The sequence below is a fragment of the Pygoscelis adeliae genome, unplaced genomic scaffold (genome assembly GCF_000699105.1).
Source record: "Pygoscelis adeliae isolate BGI_AS28 unplaced genomic scaffold, ASM69910v1 Scaffold139, whole genome shotgun sequence".
Lineage (NCBI taxonomy): Eukaryota > Metazoa > Chordata > Aves > Sphenisciformes > Spheniscidae > Pygoscelis > Pygoscelis adeliae.
The window spans coordinates 540378-559287 of NW_008825613.1; the positions used below are offsets into that span (position 1 = coordinate 540378).

An 18910-nucleotide genomic window follows, 5' to 3' on the forward strand; every position below is an offset into this window, starting at 1 on the left:
TTTTACCCCTTTGTTGCCACAGTTAATTTTGTTAGCTGCTTGACTGCAGCTGAAACGCAAGAAGTGTTAGCTCTTTGACCTTCTCAGAATCATCCTTTCTCCTTTTGTACTGTGGCAAGGTACCATGCTCCTCAAGTTTCCTCTCTAATTTAAACATTTCTTTGTTATCCTTTGTATTCTTTTCTGTTTCTATTACAGTTTTGCATTGACTTTTTCTGACTTTGTCCTCATATAGTTGTGCTTGCTTTTTCTTTATACTGCTCCCCTTCATCTGACGTAGCCACTATTTCTGTATGCTTCCTTTGGTTAAAGCAAGTTGGTTTCTTACTAGATTCCCTGTTCTGCCTGCACACTGGAATAGCTTGTGCTTCTGTTCTTAAGGGGGGGGAGGGGAGTGGGTGGTTTTGTTTTTTTTTTTTTTTTTTTTTTTTTTTTTGGTCTTAAGAACCGCTTTTTAGATGGTCAGCCCAAAGATATACAGTCCTTGTCTGTGGTCTACAGCAAATGCTTACAGAAAATAGATAAGAAAAAGGATCGTTGTTGAAAGATGAGAAAAACAAAAATACTCTCTCCTTATCTGCTTTTTTATTTTGACCTGTGTCCTATTAAATCCTAGCTGCCTTTCTTTGAACTTGTTGGTTGGCCTTGTTGCAATTCTCATATCGGTGTCCTTATTGTTTTTCCTGCGATAACGTCCTTAACCACTTCAGATTTTGAATGCTGAATATTTATAACTGTGAGACAGTTTGGGAGACAATTCGGTAGACAGTATTTTCTCTGAAAAGCACGTGATAGTCTTTTTGGGGAAAAGGTGTGTGTACACTTGACAAAAAAAATCACAATTACACGGCATATTTATGGCCATTTTTGGAAATAGATTAGCCAAAGCTTAACTTCAAAAGTAGCTTGCTCAACTTCTGAAAAGCTGTTTTGTCATCTAGTAGGTGGAATATATTTGTTTTGGTACTGTTAATAGCCGTTCTCCAAGATCTCACCCTGATCTTCATCCCCCCAAAAGCAAATTACGGTGGAGGGTGAGTGCTGCAATGTCTACACTGCTCAATGGAACATCAGCAAAAGGATTGGGATTCTGATAAACTTAACAGAAAGAAGAATCTGGATAAGAAGTGGCTATGAAGAATAGGAGCAAAGGAAACAAGAAGTTCAGTCTAATCAGTCTGTAGTTGCATGAAAATAAAAGTAATTGAATAAAGCCTGAATTTCATATTTGTGATGCTGTGTCTTTATGTGTAATAGTAATTTGAAAGTCTCTGTTCAGGATTTTGACGTTTCTCTGTAGCGTAAGAATTCTGATGTGCTACCTGTCTGTAATTACCACTGTTGCCTCAGAAATAGAGAGATTAGCATCATTCCTGTAGATAACTTTAATAGAACTTCAGGGGTTAATTTTCCAGTTTATAAATTGAAGGAAAGAAAAGAAGGCTTTGTCACTGACTTAATTTTATCCTCTTTTTTCCTAAAGGCTTTTGATAGAGAGGGTGACCCTATAAGATACCTCATTCAGAATGGAGATCCTCAACAAGTTTTTAATCTCTCTCAAAGGTAAGTGGAAAACCCTTAGAAAATAGACTTGTAACTTTTCAGTCAAGTGAATATGTGGGCTGAGAGCAAAAGAAAAGACTTGTAATCAGACATATTCAGCTGTTCCTTAGACTGGCTCTTAGACGTTAATGAGAGCTCTGTGAATGATATTGCACTCTAGAATTTTTCACAGGGGACTATTTATTTATTTTAAACACTTTAGTAGGTAAAACTCACTGAGGTGGAAACATTCTATTTAAAAGAGTGACCAGGGATTAATTAAAAACCTTATACTTGTCAGGTCTTGAATAATGACAGGGACAATTTTTGCTTAGTTTCCTGCCTTCAAGCATTTTTTAGTCTGTAGTGGAAAGTCTTTCGAGCATTGTTTGAAAATCTCTTTTCCTTACATTGAATACCAACTTAAATAGAATTAGGAAGAAAGGGTACGTTATGAAATTATAAGCAACAGGTAGGTCTGTGCCTGTCCCACCACACCCTTCTTTATTTTACCCAAGCAGCTATTATTTACACTCCAAAATATTTTTTTTTTTGCAGGAAGAAGGGGGAGGGTGGTGAGCTGACTTCCCGTGGTAGATGATGAGACGAAAGTAACCTGGGGCTTATTTGTTCATGGTGTGGGTATAATTGCAAAAAATTGTTCTAATTCGGTGTGAGGGAGAGATTGTACTGAAACAGGTCTGTGTATTCTGAGTAAGCTCTAGGCTACTTGCTGTGATAAATCTCCTATATACGGAGAATCAAATCACTTATGAAACTATGTCAAAAAAGCCTTGAAGATCCCAAGAGATGCTGATGCTGTTATCCACCAAGATTGATGGGCCCTCTAATAATAGAGACTTGTCAGGCGAGGAAAGGGACAGCTTAGAGAGAGGAGACTGTTTCATTGAGGTGGCAAGGGCAGGAAATGATGTTGGGCTGCTGGTTTTATTCATTGCTTAGGGCTGGAGTTTTCAGTGCAAATCAGGGAAGGTGTGCTTTGTTCATCAGCTCAGAGGGAGCGCTAGGAGTCGTAGCTCCAGCACAGCGCAGATTTGTAGGGTTTTCTGCACAAGCGATGCTAGCAATCCTCCCCTTGACATACAGAAACTTTGTCTGACCTACTCTGTGACCTTTAGAACTTGAATAATGAGTGTGCCTGGCTACGAGAGATGCTCCAAAGGGGGGTTACTCGGTGGGTAGTTGTTTTGTATACTTTGTGCTTATCACAGCACTGTTCACATTGCACCATAAAAATCCTGATAGTTCTCCATACCAGAGAGACTTAAAAAAGGTGTGCAAATTCAGGCCATCTTCTGGCCTGCCAAACCTGTGGCGTGAAGGTATTCCAGAAGTCAGATCCTAGGCTGTATTGTCCAGCTTTGGATGTAAACACTGTGGCAATACCCAGAAGACAAGCTGTTAAAGGTGGCATGTGAATTCACAGCTGTGAACTCAGTCTGAAAACAAATAAGAAATCTCTGGTGTGCTCTCTGAAGACTGCAGGCACAGCACACCCCTATGTGTCCACGGGCAGTGTTGCAGCAGTTGCAGGTGTCAACTCCCAAGGCCTATCGGGGCGGCTGGGAGTCCTCCTCCATCCTACCCAGCCTCTGGGGCCCATCGTGGGCAGCATGACACCCCCCCAACACACACATCCTAGCCTCACATCCACCCCACGTGTCTGAGCATCACAGCACGTTGAGGGTTTCAGCACAAACTCAGGCATGCGTTTGTCTTTTTGATCTGTTGCTTCTTGGTAAAAAGGAGAGCTCTTTGAACTGTTTTCTCCTTCCTGCTCTCCTTGCATCTGTTTTCTTGGAAATTGTTTGTGCAAAGTTTTCTTCAGCCTTTTGCACATTTTTTTTCTAGATGCTGAAATGTCTTGGTAGGAGATTAAAGTAGGCTTAATATTAAACAAAGCATATCATTAATGTGAGTGGCATATTAAGGCTACAGGAATTTATCTCAGTGTTACATAAATAAATTTTTTGATACTTTAAGGCCAAGGCAGAGACCATGAATGTGATTCTCTCTCTTCCTTTTTCTTATCCAGATTATTTTCTTGCATCCTGGAGCACATCAGTTGATCCCTGTGTAATTCCCTAACTGGCAGCATGAGTACTGAATATTAACAGTTTTACATCTACCTACTAGATCTCTTTTATCCTCAATCTGAGGATTGTGAGAGATGGTTTTGTTCCTTCTTCTTTGGCAATACAACCTGAGCACAATCTGTAGTAATTTGGTACCTCCTTATGTTCCCCAGGGCAAGTGATGATTAAAAGCTGGGGTATTAAATGAATGCAAGTACATCTGCATCCCTGAGTAAAACACAGGAGTTTTTATAAATCAGCCTGTCTCTTGAATGATGTTCATCTATTGAAATGGAGACCGTAGATTGCAATTGTTCAAGCAATAGGAAGGAGGAGATAAAGGCGATATGATAGCGCAAAAATATTGGAGAAATTTAAATGGATACATGCAGCTAATGGTCAGTGTTAGTAAAGCAGTATTTGTTGTCAATATTTTATTCTTAGCTCCACTTTGATTTTTTTTTTCTTTTGTGAATTAATACTTTACCACATTAGTGTTTTATTTTTTATTCACTGTTCCTTTTCTAAAAAAATCTTCTGTTCATATTTTATTGCAGTGTCTTGAACGAATGCTGAAAAATATATATGATCTATTATGATAGCTAATTGATTTGCAGAAACACCTGGAAATAAGAGAATTGTTAAAATACAGAGCACAGTTTAGCATTTCATGTCAGTTAATAATACATCTGACTTTCCTACAGCCCTCAAAGGAAGTTAATGCCTTTCTCAGTAGCATCACTACTGTTTCAACATCTGCTATTTATAAATTATAAAAAGTTTAGTTTAAAAGTTAAATGGTCTTTAGTAATATAACAATAATATTAGTTGAGCTCAGCTGAATATTTCTTAGCAGAAGACAGTACATGAGACTGGAAGCAAAAATGAGATACGCAGTGTTATTAATTTGTCGCACGCAAATTTCAGGATAGGTTGCTGGAAATCTCACCACTTTATGCTCATTGCCTTCTTGTGGGCCATGTATGTATCCAAAGCTAAGAATTTACTGTTAGTCTAATTAAAGTCTTAATAGTCTAATCAAATGATTATTAGTAGTCCAGATATGCACTAATGCAAATAGCTAAATTTGCATATATGCATATGTTTTAGTATGTCTGTATATGTAATTATAAAATATGTATAATGTAATTTTTATATATATGTAACTAACATTTATATATGTATGATCATATATATGTGTGTGTATATATACACATATATAATTATATATGGCTATATATCATTATAGCTATATAGTGATATTTATTTATTTTACTATATATATAACTATATATAAAAAATTTATATAAATATATACACAAACTTTCTAAGGTCTGTCCCTTGCTCTGGTGTTACGCTTTACCCTTCCACTTTCCCTTTGGGCCCTCAGGGCAGTAATTTCCTCTGGAGCAGGGGTCTATGCTGAGTCTTCAACATCTGAAGTCCTGCCCTGGGAGGAGGAGTGTGATGCCGACGGTTTCATTCTCCTCACTCTAGGATCCATTTATGTTTGTTAACACGCTCTGTACCACGCTTTTTTTTCTCCATCTGTGTGCAAGTCTATCTTACATCTGAACTTACTGCATGTAGTGTGTTTTACATATGTGGATACTTGTTTATTGTTCTCTTTGTGACACCAAACTGGTTTTGGGCAGCTCCTAAGGTTGTGTTTCTTTATCAGTAGTAGGCTCCTGGTGAAGTGTTTGTAGCCCAGGGGCTCTGGTATCATCCTGTGCATGAACTTCCACTACATTAGAGGCCATGCCTGTACTGCTCCGTATGTAGTTCAGTCTCCGCACAATAACTACGTTATAGCTACCTATTAGTTACAAAAAATACATATAAAAATAGGCATCACACTACAAAATTGTAAAAAAGTAATCAAAAGCTAAAACAACATTGGTATCGGATACCTGGTCATCAGATAATTGCCGTTTAAAGCTAAAACCAATCTCTGAGCAGGCCAAGGCAAGTCCATGCAAAGCAGCACGACAGGTCCTGAGGCCCTGTTATAGCTTGGCACAAGACTTGTCAGCTCCATATTTACTGGGGTACAAAGCTGTACACAATATTCGTGTGTCCTATTGGTTTTTACCAACCTCCAGAAAGTATTTGAAGTACAACGAATTTGCTGGCTTTTCCTTTTTTGAGGAAGCTAAACATGACGTGCCTATGTTTTAGTTGTGTAGCAACAAGGCGGATTGAATGTAGCATCTCCTGAAATATTCTTTTCTTTGATTACTGAGCTTGGATATTATTTTACCTACCGACCTTTCAGTCCTAGGGGAGAGTTATGCTCCCACTCACTGTTTCCACCTATTTCTGTAGTATTTACTTGACGAAACTGCTTGCAGTAACAGCTTGCCAGTAAGTGTTGGTATTTGTCTGTGCTGAATACAGTGTTGGAAAAAGTCTTGGCCTGGAACCAACATGTTGAGGTCTTCTCTGAGAGTAAGAAATCACAGCAGAAACTCTGCAGAAATGTATGGTCTAGGGAAAAAACATCATTAGGTACAAATTATATACATCCAAGCATTCTGGAGAAGTACAGCTAGTGAGACCTCATAGTTTGGTGGGAATTTTTAGTTTGGTTTGGCTTTGGTTTTTTTGGTTGTTTTAATAAAACCTCTTTCTGAACAAGTAGCTGTTTAGGTTCTAGGTCATGAACATAAAATGTAGATTCAACCAGTAAAATTTATAGTTGCACCTGACAAATGCTTGTGTCTGATATGTCCATTAAAAATGGAATAACACATGGAAAGTCACAGCATACCAAGATCCCAGCCTGTGTGGATTTTGCACTGCAAAATCATGTAGTGTTACACTTTTCTTAAAATGTTACAAGCCTACTGTGACATGTTTGGTGGAGTTTCATGGGAGAAGCTGCTTCGCCATGCAACGAGAGGATCAATGTCATCCTGGATCCATGTTTGTTGGTGCATATTTGTTAAACAGCCTATGGATTGGGTGGCATTTAACAGAGATCTCAATTTGTTACATACTTGACCATGTTCCAGTAGACACCAAAATTGTGTAAATGAAGTGCGGAGCTTTAGCTCTGGTCGAGGAAGTACCACTTGTGCCAGTTCAGTTAAGCAGAGTTTAGCTTGCTTAGGCAGGAATGTCAACTCAGCGGTACTTTTCTGATGCTTCCCAATATAAAAGTAATGAGTCCATGGTAGGATCTTGTCTCTGTGTTGCTACAGCACACCTCCAGGTGGCTTCCAGACTTCTTCATGAGGAAATTAGGTCATCCTAGAGACAAAATCTAGGTTGTTTTATTTGTCAGCTGTTAACAGGAATTTGCAGTGCTTTCAAACAGCGTTTTTGTGAAATTTTATTTGTTTTATTTTTTGTGTATGTGGCTTCCGAATAGCCCTTCATTAGTCATCTTTTTTAGATGGGCATCAAAAATCACCATATCCTGATTCATTTTCCGCAACATTTATGCCTGTGTTAATATTTTATTATTAGGGAATATGGTATATCTGTGCTTGTGCTGAAAGGGCATTGGCTCATTGCAGCACTTTTACTGCGGTTACACAACATCGTTAGTAGTCTGTCCCTATAAAACTCTCCAGAGCCTCATACTTAAGACCTTGCATGTTGTATTCCTGGAGTTTACTGCTGCAATTCTGTCAGGGTTATTGGGACTCCTCTGTGATTAATACACTTCTGATTCTCTCTTCCCATTTGTTAGAGCATGCAGCTTTCTAACCAGTGAGGGTCCTGTGTTCAGTGTAGGTCTATCTTTTGTATAATCCCGTAGATCACTAGGTTGTTATTTTAATCCTAAATTATACATGTATCAAAGCGGAAAGCATTAGAAATTGGCTCATTGTTTTTATTAGCTTTTACCTACACAAAACATGCTTTTAGTTGTAATAAAGCCTAAAAGCTTATTAACTTGCTCAAAGGGAAACATTTGTCTAACGCAAAGTAGTGGAACAAAAGTGCTTGTAGATATCTTAAAACTGTTGTGATAACATTTTATGTTTTTGTTTTATTACTAGTTCGGGACTGCTAGCCTTAGGAAGGCCCTTGGACAGAGAAAGCACTGATCGCTATATTCTGATTGTTACAGCCTCGGATGGCAGACCAGATGGGGTGAGTTTCCTGTGGAAGTTTAAAAAAATGGGCTATTACGGTATGTAGTTAGGCACTTGAAAGTAGTCTAATTGTAGTATCTTTTATATGGGTCTTGATCAAATATATCTGTAATCTGCAACAATTTTCTTTTATCTCAAAAAGATTTGTGTAGATAAAGCCTGTATATCACTGGGGTAATGTCCTTTCATCTTGAAACAAAGTGACTTTGCTGCTACTTCTGCCTTTTTGTTATTCTTCAACAAGAACCAATGCAGTCAAGGTTTTGCGTTATTCAGATATGTGCATCTTCTTCTTACTATTTCTTCTCCATGTAATGAAATAACCAGTCTTCCGTTTTACCTTCTCCTAAAGATCAGTTATGTGAGCAGCTATATTATAGATTTGTACTTTGTCTCGTCATTAAACTTTTTTCAGAATTGACAGATGAAAGCACTGTCCAGCTTCAATTTTTTTAATCTCTCAAGAAAAATCTGGAGAAGTGCCCATGCCACTTCTCTTAAAAAATAAAACTTTTTTATCGGGAGGTATTTCTAAGTCTTCTATGTTTGCATTGATCAGGCGTGCAGTGACCCTACAATCAAACCAACAAACTGTTGCTCACATTTGTGTTTAGTATAACAAAATTGTGATTTTCAATTTCCATAATAAAAAATGGAGGGCTATTTAAGGTTATGTATTTATCAAGCAGAGGCAACGGAATTAGGTCTTCTAAAAGTTTGCAGCAATCCCAACAGGGGAATTTACTGCAGTTGGATTGTGTAAGGTACATGGGAGTGCAGCAGTTCTGTTATGGACTTGTGCCATGGAATAACAGCATAGATGGAGGAGAAGTCTCTAAGTATCTGACCTTAAAATTACAGTATGTCAGGGCAGATGTAAAATAATACATTCACATTATCTGAGCTATTCTAGGAGGCAGTGTTCAGCTTTGAGATTGAAACAGAGAAATCTTTGACAGTTTGCTAAGGAGCGATCATGAAAGCTCTGTGGTTTGGACCCTTGCTCACCCTGTCTTCACCGCAGCAGAAGAAAATCTTATGTATTATTTCTGTGGCATGCTCTTTTCCCGATTTTAGCTTCTTCAGCTTACAAGATTTGCCTTCCTGCTCAGTATTTCCTCAGAAATTTTTTTTCCTCAAAGTATCGAGAAAATTTTAGAGCCTTTATGCAATTCTATGGCACTATGGAGTAACTATAACAGAGCCTACACCTTTTCCATTAAAAACCTGGTCACAGTTATCTTCAGTAATTCATCTTAATATTTGAAATTTTGTTAATTGTGAACCACTCTGCGTTCTTGATAGCTACGAGTTCAATTGTTTTAATCTCTAACTTGCAGCTGTGAAATCTGAAGATTTAAATAAAAGACTTGCTTTCTGTTTCAGACTACGTTATGCTGCTGAAATACTATCTGGGGCATAGAAAGGCTACTGAAAAGATACTTCCTCTTCCTTTCATCTAGAGATTCGTTCTCTTTGTCCTGGAACTTAACTGGACATCTGATCCATTTTAACACTCAGAAGATAATAGTTGCTTTTTAAATAGAAATCCCAATAATCATGGCATGCTGCTTAACATAAAATAGTTGTTCGTAACGTGAGATATGGCTTTTGAAGCTCAGCTGTGTAAAACCATCAAAAATAAACAGTGGAGGGCTTCATTAGTATTGTCTCTGAACTATGCTGATGTAGGGTGGACTACCTGTTGCAGCAGAAGGCACTGATACTTAAGTCTGTGAGCAGTTCAGTAGCCAGGCTGGAGCAAGTAGCAGCCTCGTTGTTGGGGGAATGGACTGTCCTTTTACTCCTCATGCATCGCCTAGCCCAGTGAAGACAGGGCTAGAGGTTCCTAGATATGTGGTAATACAAATAAGAACAGTAGCACTCTCAAAAGTAATAATGATATGCAAATTTCAAGGATTTTTTTTTTAGTTTTTTTTTTCTTTTTTAGAGAAAATATCAAGAGTGTCCCACAAGGAAATCAAATAATTAGAGCCCAAAGAACTGTTGTAACATCAGTGAAAGGTAGTTGTGATTTTCCAATGCTGGCATAAAAGTCATCATTTCTCAATAAGCATAACAGTTCTTACTAGTACAGCAGTCACTTGATGTCGTGGTTTAACCTCAGTTGGCAACTAAGCACCATGCAGCCGCTCGCTCACTCCCCCCCCTCCCGATGGGATGGGGGAGAGAATTGGAAAAGCACATGAGAAAAACTTGTGGGTTGAGATAAAAACAGTTTAATAATTGAAATAAAATGATAATGATAATAATATGATAATAGTAATAATACACAAAGCAAGTGATGCACAATACAGTTGCTCACCACTCGCCGACCGATGCCCAGCCAGTCCCCGAGCAGCGGCCCCCCTGGCCAGCTTCCCCCAGTTTATGTACTGAGCATGACGTCACACGGTATGGAATGTCCCTTTGGCCAGTTTGGCTGTGCCCCCTCCCAGCTTCCTGTGCATCTGCAGCCTTCTCAGTCGGTAGAGCATGGAAAACTAGAAAGTCCTTGGCCAGTGTAAGCATTACCTAGCAACAACTAAAACATCGGTGCCTTATCAATTTTGTTCCCATCCTAAATCCAAAACACAGCACTGTACCAGCTACTAGGAAAGAAATTAACTCTATCCCTGCTGAAACCAGGACACTTGACAAGCAGAATGAAGAGAAAAACAGCAGCACATTGCTTGACTCTTTGGTACTGAATGCTCTTGACGGATGGTGGTGTTATGTTGTTGTTGCTATAACAACAACATACACTTAAAAAAAAAAAAAATCCACTCTCCTGCTATTCCATTATCTGCTTTCCTCCCTCAATACCATATGTTTTTTTCCTGGAGTTTTCTATCTGCAGGTGTGTGTGTTAATTGTTCTCACAGTGAAAGGTGGTCACACTTTCTAGCTTGTGAGTGTTCTCTTTACTGCTGCTTGGTTTAGGGTCTTCATCACTATCTCTTACCTGGCTGTAGCTGTTTTCTTCTGTTATGATACTTTCTGCGAGTGGTGGGGCATCTTTCTTCTTAAAATTGTCCAGCAGTATGGCTTACTTGACAAGCTGACTTGACTGCTCTTGCACCCTAAGCTTCTGGTGACAGCATGTGAAACAAAAGGGTTAGGAGTTGGCTGGGCTTGCCAGTATCACAAATGAGACTGTATAAGTATCTCGGCTTTTATTTTACAAACAAATAGATGAAACAGGGCAGCTCAGCCCATTAAATCTCCATGCCTTTTCCATGCCAGGAAACAGTGGCTTAGACTAATTTGCAAGGCTTCCTTGTGTCTTCGCACAATTTCTTTGATTTGCAGCTCTTTTGGACTTACTGTCTGCTATTTGATAGGCTCCTCCTGGGTCAGGAACTCATTTAAAGTTGCTAGCTGGTAACATGGCAAACTGTTCTAAGGACATGAATGCTTCTTTCAACAAGTCAGTGAAATTTCATGGGGACCTTTTCTTTTTAACTACTTTCTATCAGAAAGCAATGATGACTTTTTAGGAAAAAACACATTCCTACAATTACAAAACTACTGCTCCCCAAACTAGTTCACCTGCTGCTTGTCATCAGGCTTTGCTTTTTTGAACAGTTCTATTAGTGCCTACAGAAAACCGGTTATCTGATTGAAGAACTTGTTTCAGTTTCCCTAAAATCACAAAGTTAATTCCACAGGCAGGTGCAACTTAATTTAAATGACATTAACATATTTTAGCTAGTAAGATATAAAAACTTATTTCCTTCCATCTAACAATGGGCTGTTTGAAACTACCCACTAGTGTCAAATATACTTAGAGTAAGCTTTTGTATTCTATACAACCTTTTCTGTATTTGCTTGTTTCTTTAAAATTTGAAAGGAATTTAAAGGGAGAAGACTTTATTAGTGTGGTTGGGGGGGGGGGAAGGGTATTGATTTTTTTTAAACTAGAACTTTCCTCTTCAGTTGAAACATGAAAATTTGGCATTTGTACATTTTTGTAGTTAGGTTTTATGAACAACAGTCATAGAATCACAGGATAATTCAGGTTGCATGGGATCTCAAGAGGTGATGTAGTTTGAGCCCATTTCTCAAGCACTGTCAGCTATGGTTGCACTGACAATTTAACTGTGGAGCAGGTAATTTAATTCATAGCCTTCAAGTATAAAGATGTATAAAAAGCCATGTTAGTACCCTTACATAGTGGAAGAAATAAAACATTTTTATTCAAGTTTCATACTTACCTGAGAAAGTTCAGTCTTTGTAATTTCAGCCAGTGAATTTGCTTCAGAAATTGTGAACAGTACTCAAGACATTTCAATATCAATAATATTTTTCAGCTAAATTCTGTTGTGAACAAAGGCATAATTTCATCTCATTTAATTTTTAAATAATAGTGTATAAAATACTGCATTTTACATGGAATACTTCAGATGGGAAATGTTGCTGTGCTTTGTAATTGTTGAAGCTTTCAGGAAGAAATTTATCCCATGCTATTTTAAAAGTTGTCTGTCTCAAGGTGATGACTCTCGTCTGTTCAACATTGTTCTCACAAAACTAAGAATGTTTTTCTCCATAGAGATAAGTAAGGCTCATTAAGTGGGTGAAGCCTGTATTTCAGTACTGAGTCAGCAGTGTCTGGGGTCGGCTCACCTGAGGCAAACAGAAAGAAAGAGCCAGAACGATTCATCATCTTTCCTACCTTTTACACTGGTCCAGTTCACACACTGATTGCCATCTCCAGCCCTGACAGGGTCTTCTTTGGCCCAGGGAGACATGCCAAAATAGGTCTTTCTTTCCAGTTCTGGTATCTGCAGGAGTTTGGAGGTCAGCACATGGAGCAGCAGGACGCTTCCCACACAGGGTCACACTTCTGCTTTTGGGGTACAGCAGCCCCAGCACCAATTTCTTGCAGAGCAATGTTTCCTCCAGTGCCTTTCCCGTAATCATGGTGGTACAAACCATTGCCTTTCTAAATCCACAGGCTACTGGATTCCTGATCTTCTAGGGGCTGAAACTCTGCCTCCTGCAGCTGTGTGCCCTGCCTGTTCCACTCTGCTGTAAACCTCATGGGATATTGGAGTAGTACGCAGTATACAATATGGTGTCAACCCTCCTTTTTATCCCCAGGGTTCACTAGACAAAACTAACTCTTCCCCATCATCATCTATGAAGTCTGTTGAACACACTTTTGCACTTGAAAAGTCTGTGGTCCCACACACCTTAAATTTTTGGTGTTTTAATGGTATTTTTTTTCCTGCTCCTTTTTCGGTGTCATTAATAAAGAGTCTAAGAGACTTTTAACAATGTTGCTGTGGCACTAGTAGTTGAGGTTCTGTATTCTAAGCCCCAAGGCTTATTTAACTGCCTAATGTTGTGTGGTGACAGTCATGTTGACACCTTTTGACTTTTGGAGACTGCTTATTCCATCAAAATTAATACAGACCTACTTATGCCTTCACCAAGCAATACGGCTTTCCATTTAGTGGTGTGGCCTGGCTGACACCATTTCATCGCTTTTGCATGCCTTATAATGCTCTTGACTGTTTAAAATGCTCGACTATGCTTCCCAAGTTACTGTTGTTCTGATTTATAACCCGGAGCATTAACAGGCTTGTGGTTTTTCTCTGACCTTGGAATAACATGACCTACCACCTGTCACTGTTAACAATACGACATAACAAACAATTAAGTATGCTTTAATTGAGTAGTCATGAAAATATTTTTATTTCCCTAGTAATGAGACTTAGTTGTAGATGGGCAGAAGAATGACACGCAGATAAAAACCTATATCAAGCTCAAATTGTTTTCAGAAATTGTGGCATGTTTGGATGGGATTTCAAGGCAAGAATTAATGTCTTTGCATTTCAGAGGGAGAAGTTAGAAATAAATATGTGTGACTTTTGTTAGAAGAAAGAAAAAGCCTTCTGTGCTATTTTTGGCTTGCATGAGTGTGTACGTGTCAGTTCATTTATATAGATAAAACAGGAAGCTCCATTGTATTGTCTTACTGTGTATTTTGCGATTTAAGCAGAATTCAAACCTCCAAATACAAATGTCTAGTCCTGAAAATATTCACCCAGCACTTCAGAAATGTGTTTCTGCCCAAGTCTTGGCAAAACAGAGCAGCTCAGTGCCTAGTTTACAAAGCCATTTGGGAGTTAGTAATTAGGTATTAAAAATTGTCAGTCATCCAGGGCATGTTCTCAACCTCCCAGGCAGCTACAGCCTTCCTTTTTAATATGGCTGAAGAAGAGCAACAACATTGTTGTCCCTTGTCACACTCACATTGTGGTACCCAGAAAATACTGACAGGGGTTCAGATTCGTTTGTATGTCTTGGAATACTCAACCACCAGGCCACTAAACTACTTTGGAAGTCCAGAAAAAGGTGGTGTTCATCTGCTCTTTTGAAGTTGTGCTGTTCAGGGTATAGTCTGAGATTCGCTGGATAGGAAAGGTCAGAGGTGACCTAGCTCTGGGAGGGTTTCTCTGAAAGCCATGAATCCAAGATCTTGCCCATTAATCTCAGACAGTGCCCATTTCTTCCTCAGTGAACACTTCATGAAAAAGTTGGAATAATTTTAGCATTGCAGACCCCAAAACCTGTTTGGGGCCATGTTTCCTAAGGAGACAGAGGCACCATCAGGTGACCCTTAGAAAGGCATCTGAGAGAGAACTGTTTTCTTGGGGGTCTGGGCAGGCCCAGAGCAGGTGGGTACCAAATGCAGGGATTGAATTGGCATTTTTGAAGACACTTTAAGTCTTTTTTGTGCTTTCTATATGTGGTTCTGGGTACCCAGCACTGGATTCCAGATTCCACTCTGATGTCTGATGCATAAAAGTGAGGCACTGCAATGTTTAACCTTTAAGTGTGGCTAAAATGTTCATGGGTTTGTGCTGTACTCTGTACAAGGAGCTTAAATCAGTGGGGCTTAGAATTTAGAAACTCTGAAAACCATATTCCTGGCTACAGTATGCAGAAGTATGGTGTTCTTAGAAGGTCACAGTGGTCTCTGCCACAGCAATGCCCTCAGAAGGACCAACTGTTGAAAACTAGCATTTGCTTACCTTATGATCTAGTTAAATAATTGCCCCAGGCTGTAAATGAAAGTAGAATAAATACCATTGTATTCTTGATCCTAGACAAAGATGTGTCGGAGCGGGGCAGCCCAATAGTCTCTCAGTCCCAGGGGCCTTGAGGCACATTGGTGTGCTTTGTGTAGACACAGATACCATGCCTTATTTCTCCTTCCAGTCTCGTTCTTGATCAGAGCAGACCAACATTTCAAGAGGGTATTCAGCCACTGAATGAACTATAAGTAGCCTTATTTCAGTGCATTGTATTTCATCATGTAAGTTAGACTAGGGTATTTCAGTCATCTTAGAAGATCATTAATAATTTAGAGTATCTATCTCCCATGACACTTGAATTAATTACATTCCTTAGAGCAAACAGGTAGCACTAGATCAAGGTAATTTAGACAAAGATTTACTACTTGAATAGCATACAGAGAATTAATTAATTACAGTAAATTTTCTGTTACTCTTGTAAATATTACCTGTATCTGCTCCACATCAGTTCCATTAACTATCAAGAATAAAGCATGCACACCTCTTTCAGTAAATGCTCACTGAACAGAGATTTTGTGTACAAAAAGGCTTGTATTGAAAAAAGGCTTCTACTCAACTGACCTTTTTGTAAAACAAGGTTGCCAAAAAAATTAAACTCAGTGGAATCTGTTCATACTGTGGAACTTTAATACTACCTTAACATAGCCCATTTATTTTGATCTGTTGGTGCAATTGGAAGGAATAGTTCTCAAATATATGAAAAGGAACAATATAAACAGATAACTGATCTTTTACTTCCTCCTCTAAAGAACTCCTCCTCTAAAGAACTCCTCCTCAAATTATTTTCTTTTCAACAATACAAACTGTAACTAAAGAGAAACACTGCCTGTTCTATTTTCCTGACGAGTTACGTACTTTGTATGAGAAAGCCTTAAAAACTTTTGCTGCTCTGTAAATTTCAGTTTGCATGAGAAGAAATTGTCCAGCCAGATTTCCTCTTCCGTGAGAGAAGGGTTTTCTCTGTGTATCAGCTCTTTTATTAGGGCAAGCTTTAGGAGACTCCCAAACTTCCAGTGTTTGTGCAGCTTGTCTGCTTGCATTGCATGTGTAATATTCCCCATAAAGGCTTTGATTTCAAATGCTAACAGGGAAGGGGTGATTTAAGTAATCCTCATAAAGAAATAGATTGATCACAGTTTGCAATCACAGATTTTGAGCAGATCATAATTCCATTTTGAAAGATGACTTTAATTATTTTAAGGTGAGAAACAGTTCTGCATCAAGGATTATTGAAGCATTTTGTATCCCGAAATAAATAAGCTCAAGTAGAACTATGTTAAAATAGATCTTGCAGCAGAGTTCACAATAACAATAAGGTATAGTGTAACATTGAGTATACATTACTGTTATTGTGTGTATACAGTAATACCACAGTCATGATAGTAAATACTGTGGTCATGAATTCTAGTTAGACTAGAAAACATAAGTTGGGCAGACTGTTTTTCAGCCAGCACTGTATGTGCAAAGTTAGAAAGCTCAAGAGCAGACACACCTCTTAAAGCTCCTTGCCCTGAATCCCTCTGTAGGTGAGCGTGCCTTTCAGCCAGATCTTGCAGGTTAGCAGAAACCTCTGTTCTTTTTATAACAGCAGTGAAGTCTCCAGTTCTAAGTAAGTAGATAACCCATGCAAGAAGGCTAGGAGAATTGCAGCTGAAGGCTCTGGCGGCCCAAGTTCATCACCTGTTTTGAAGTTCTCAGGTTTGGTTTATGATACAAAGACATTGGTAGAGGTGCCGTAGCTTTATCCATTTGTGAATAAGACACTGAATACTGAGCTTTTAGTTTAGATGCAGACCCACTTTTCCACAGCTTTCTCTCTGCCAGGCCCCATGACAAAGGTAGCCTTACATTGTACATTAGCCCTCCAACTGTGTTATGTGATGTGTTGCACACAGTATGCTCTAAATTTGGGTTGTTTAGCCTGAGCTATATAGCTTGGGACGTAAGCTACCAGCTACTGCTGGTTCATCCTGAAGAAACAGTAATGTTTCATTCCTGTGATATGGAGATGCTTTTCAGCTGCTGGGAGAGCGGATCAATACTCTTTCTCTTCCACAAATAGACACACAGGGTTGGAGCCCTGGTTGTTACATGGCTGGTGACTGGCATAACAGTGGAGACCTATCCCGTCAGTCCCATGCATTTGTCAAGGACATTTCTTGAATGTACTTGATTTTCTCCTCCTAAAATGAAGTTCTCATCTTTTATATTTTCTTTTTGGGTGTGTGAGGTTATAGTTTTGGGGGATTTCTTTCGGGGATTTATTTTTCTGTGTTTCACAGCTTTTCTCTTTGTCTCATCCCCAGGCTTTTTCTGATCTTTTTTCATTAGTGTAATTATTGACAAGCTCCAGCCTTGTCTTTCCCTTCAGCCTCAGTCTCTTCTCTCTCCTAAATTTCTCTGCAGTCCAGCTGGCCATTTCTTCTTTATAACTTGGAGAGTGTTGCGAATAAGTGGAATGCACCTCACTCAAAAGAGAGAAGCAGCAATATGTTTTATTGAGGTAAAATAAAAATTTGACAGGATTCAATGAATTTGATGGAATTTAACAAAGCTTAACAGGGGTTTGCCAAGGTTCAATAAGTTTGATGGCAAGGTTCACCTTATTAATTACTGCATAGAAGAAACATACAAATGAAAGTTGAGTGAGAATCAAGTTAGAATGATTCACACAGAGACCAGAGACGCAAGGGGTAAGGAAGACCTTCCCGTTGATCAGTCACAAAGTTCAGAGTCACACTGAATCACTACAGTCAATACACTTTATCGACCCATAGATTGGTAACATGGTTACCTCTTGCCTCTATGTCATAAATATGTGGCGTATTGCAGATCAGTGGTAAGATTATTTGATAAGCTGTTTAGTTTAAGTGTCACAATTAATGCTCGTTATATACCATTTCACATACAGAATCAATTGATTGTATGTGTTTTACATGTTGGATTGATGTAATTTGTTTCATCTTTTGCCAAACTTTGATATACAGAATGATTATAAGCAATAAACATAATAAGGTCAAAACTAACAAAACTACACTTGGATGCAGCATCAAATTCAAAATTCCAGTTGCTGTTGGGGACCATCCAGAAAGAGTTTCCCACCAGTGAAGTTCTCCACCTTTCTTCATTCTTTCTAGGACATGGTGTATCTTCTCTGCATCTTGACAGATGGTAATCAGGGTCCTTTGTTGTTTCGAATTCGTTTTAGCAATTGACTCAGGTCATCATGTTGCAACAGTTTTCTTACCAATGTGAGATTCATTCCAATAGGGGTAGGTAATAAATCTTGATACGATGCATAGTTAGATTGTAGCAGTTGGTGGGTTGTGACAGGAGCTGAATAGTTAAAGTCATATCCCATAATTCTAGTAAAATTACAAATACAGATATTTGAGTGATTGTATATATCTACAGTGGTGTTGTCTATAGATATAGAGTCACTAAGGGTTCTCATACAAACACATCCATTTCCAACATATACAAGTACAGTCTCGGGGGTTTCATCAGAATGTATTTCAAAATTACAAACATTTTGTTCAGTGTCAAGACAAATGACTTGGGCCTTAGTGGTATTGCTTTCACAAATAAATCCCTGTTGTTCCTGTACAACGCATGCATCAACATCAACAGTTTGACATTTGTGCCCATTTTGTTGGGCCCATATTCTGTGTTCTAACGGATAGAAGACAGTTCCATTGTGATTTAATCCCAGCATAATGATTGGGTATATGGTATATACTGAAGCATTGCATATTGTTAAAACAAAAGCTGTGGCTTTACTGTCGGTGGGGTTATAAGTGAAATTAACTAGACGCCAGCAGGATTGGAATTCCCTTTCAAATTCGGTTGCGTTATCCCAGATTACCTTTCAGATTTCAGTGGGTAAGGTGCCCTCTTCACCTTCTCTTGCAATCATTGTCCCAGTTGATTGTACCCACAGTTGAGCCTGAATCTGAGCCTAAGAGCAAGAGACACATTAATTTGGGCTGCACCTAGTGTGTTCACAATTAGTTTGTAGTCCTTTTCATTAATTCTTTCCCATTGAGGTATTACATCA

The 18910-nt window shown here is 38.7% G+C and overlaps 2 protein-coding genes across 2 annotated transcripts in view; both read left to right on the forward strand.

The window, feature by feature from the left end:
• The window catches only part of LOC103924271, a 391194-nt gene that overhangs the window by 216122 nt on the left and 156162 nt on the right, over positions 1 to 18910 (forward strand). The window lies entirely within an intron of this gene.
• The window catches only part of LOC103924270 (protocadherin-15), a 376716-nt gene that overhangs the window by 216122 nt on the left and 141684 nt on the right, over positions 1 to 18910 (forward strand). Inside the window, exons 15-16 of the mRNA XM_009332761.1 lie at positions 1484 to 1563; positions 7652 to 7745. Coding sequence (XP_009331036.1) covers positions 1484 to 1563; positions 7652 to 7745 — 174 coding nt within the window. The remainder of the gene's footprint in view (positions 1 to 1483; positions 1564 to 7651; positions 7746 to 18910) is intronic.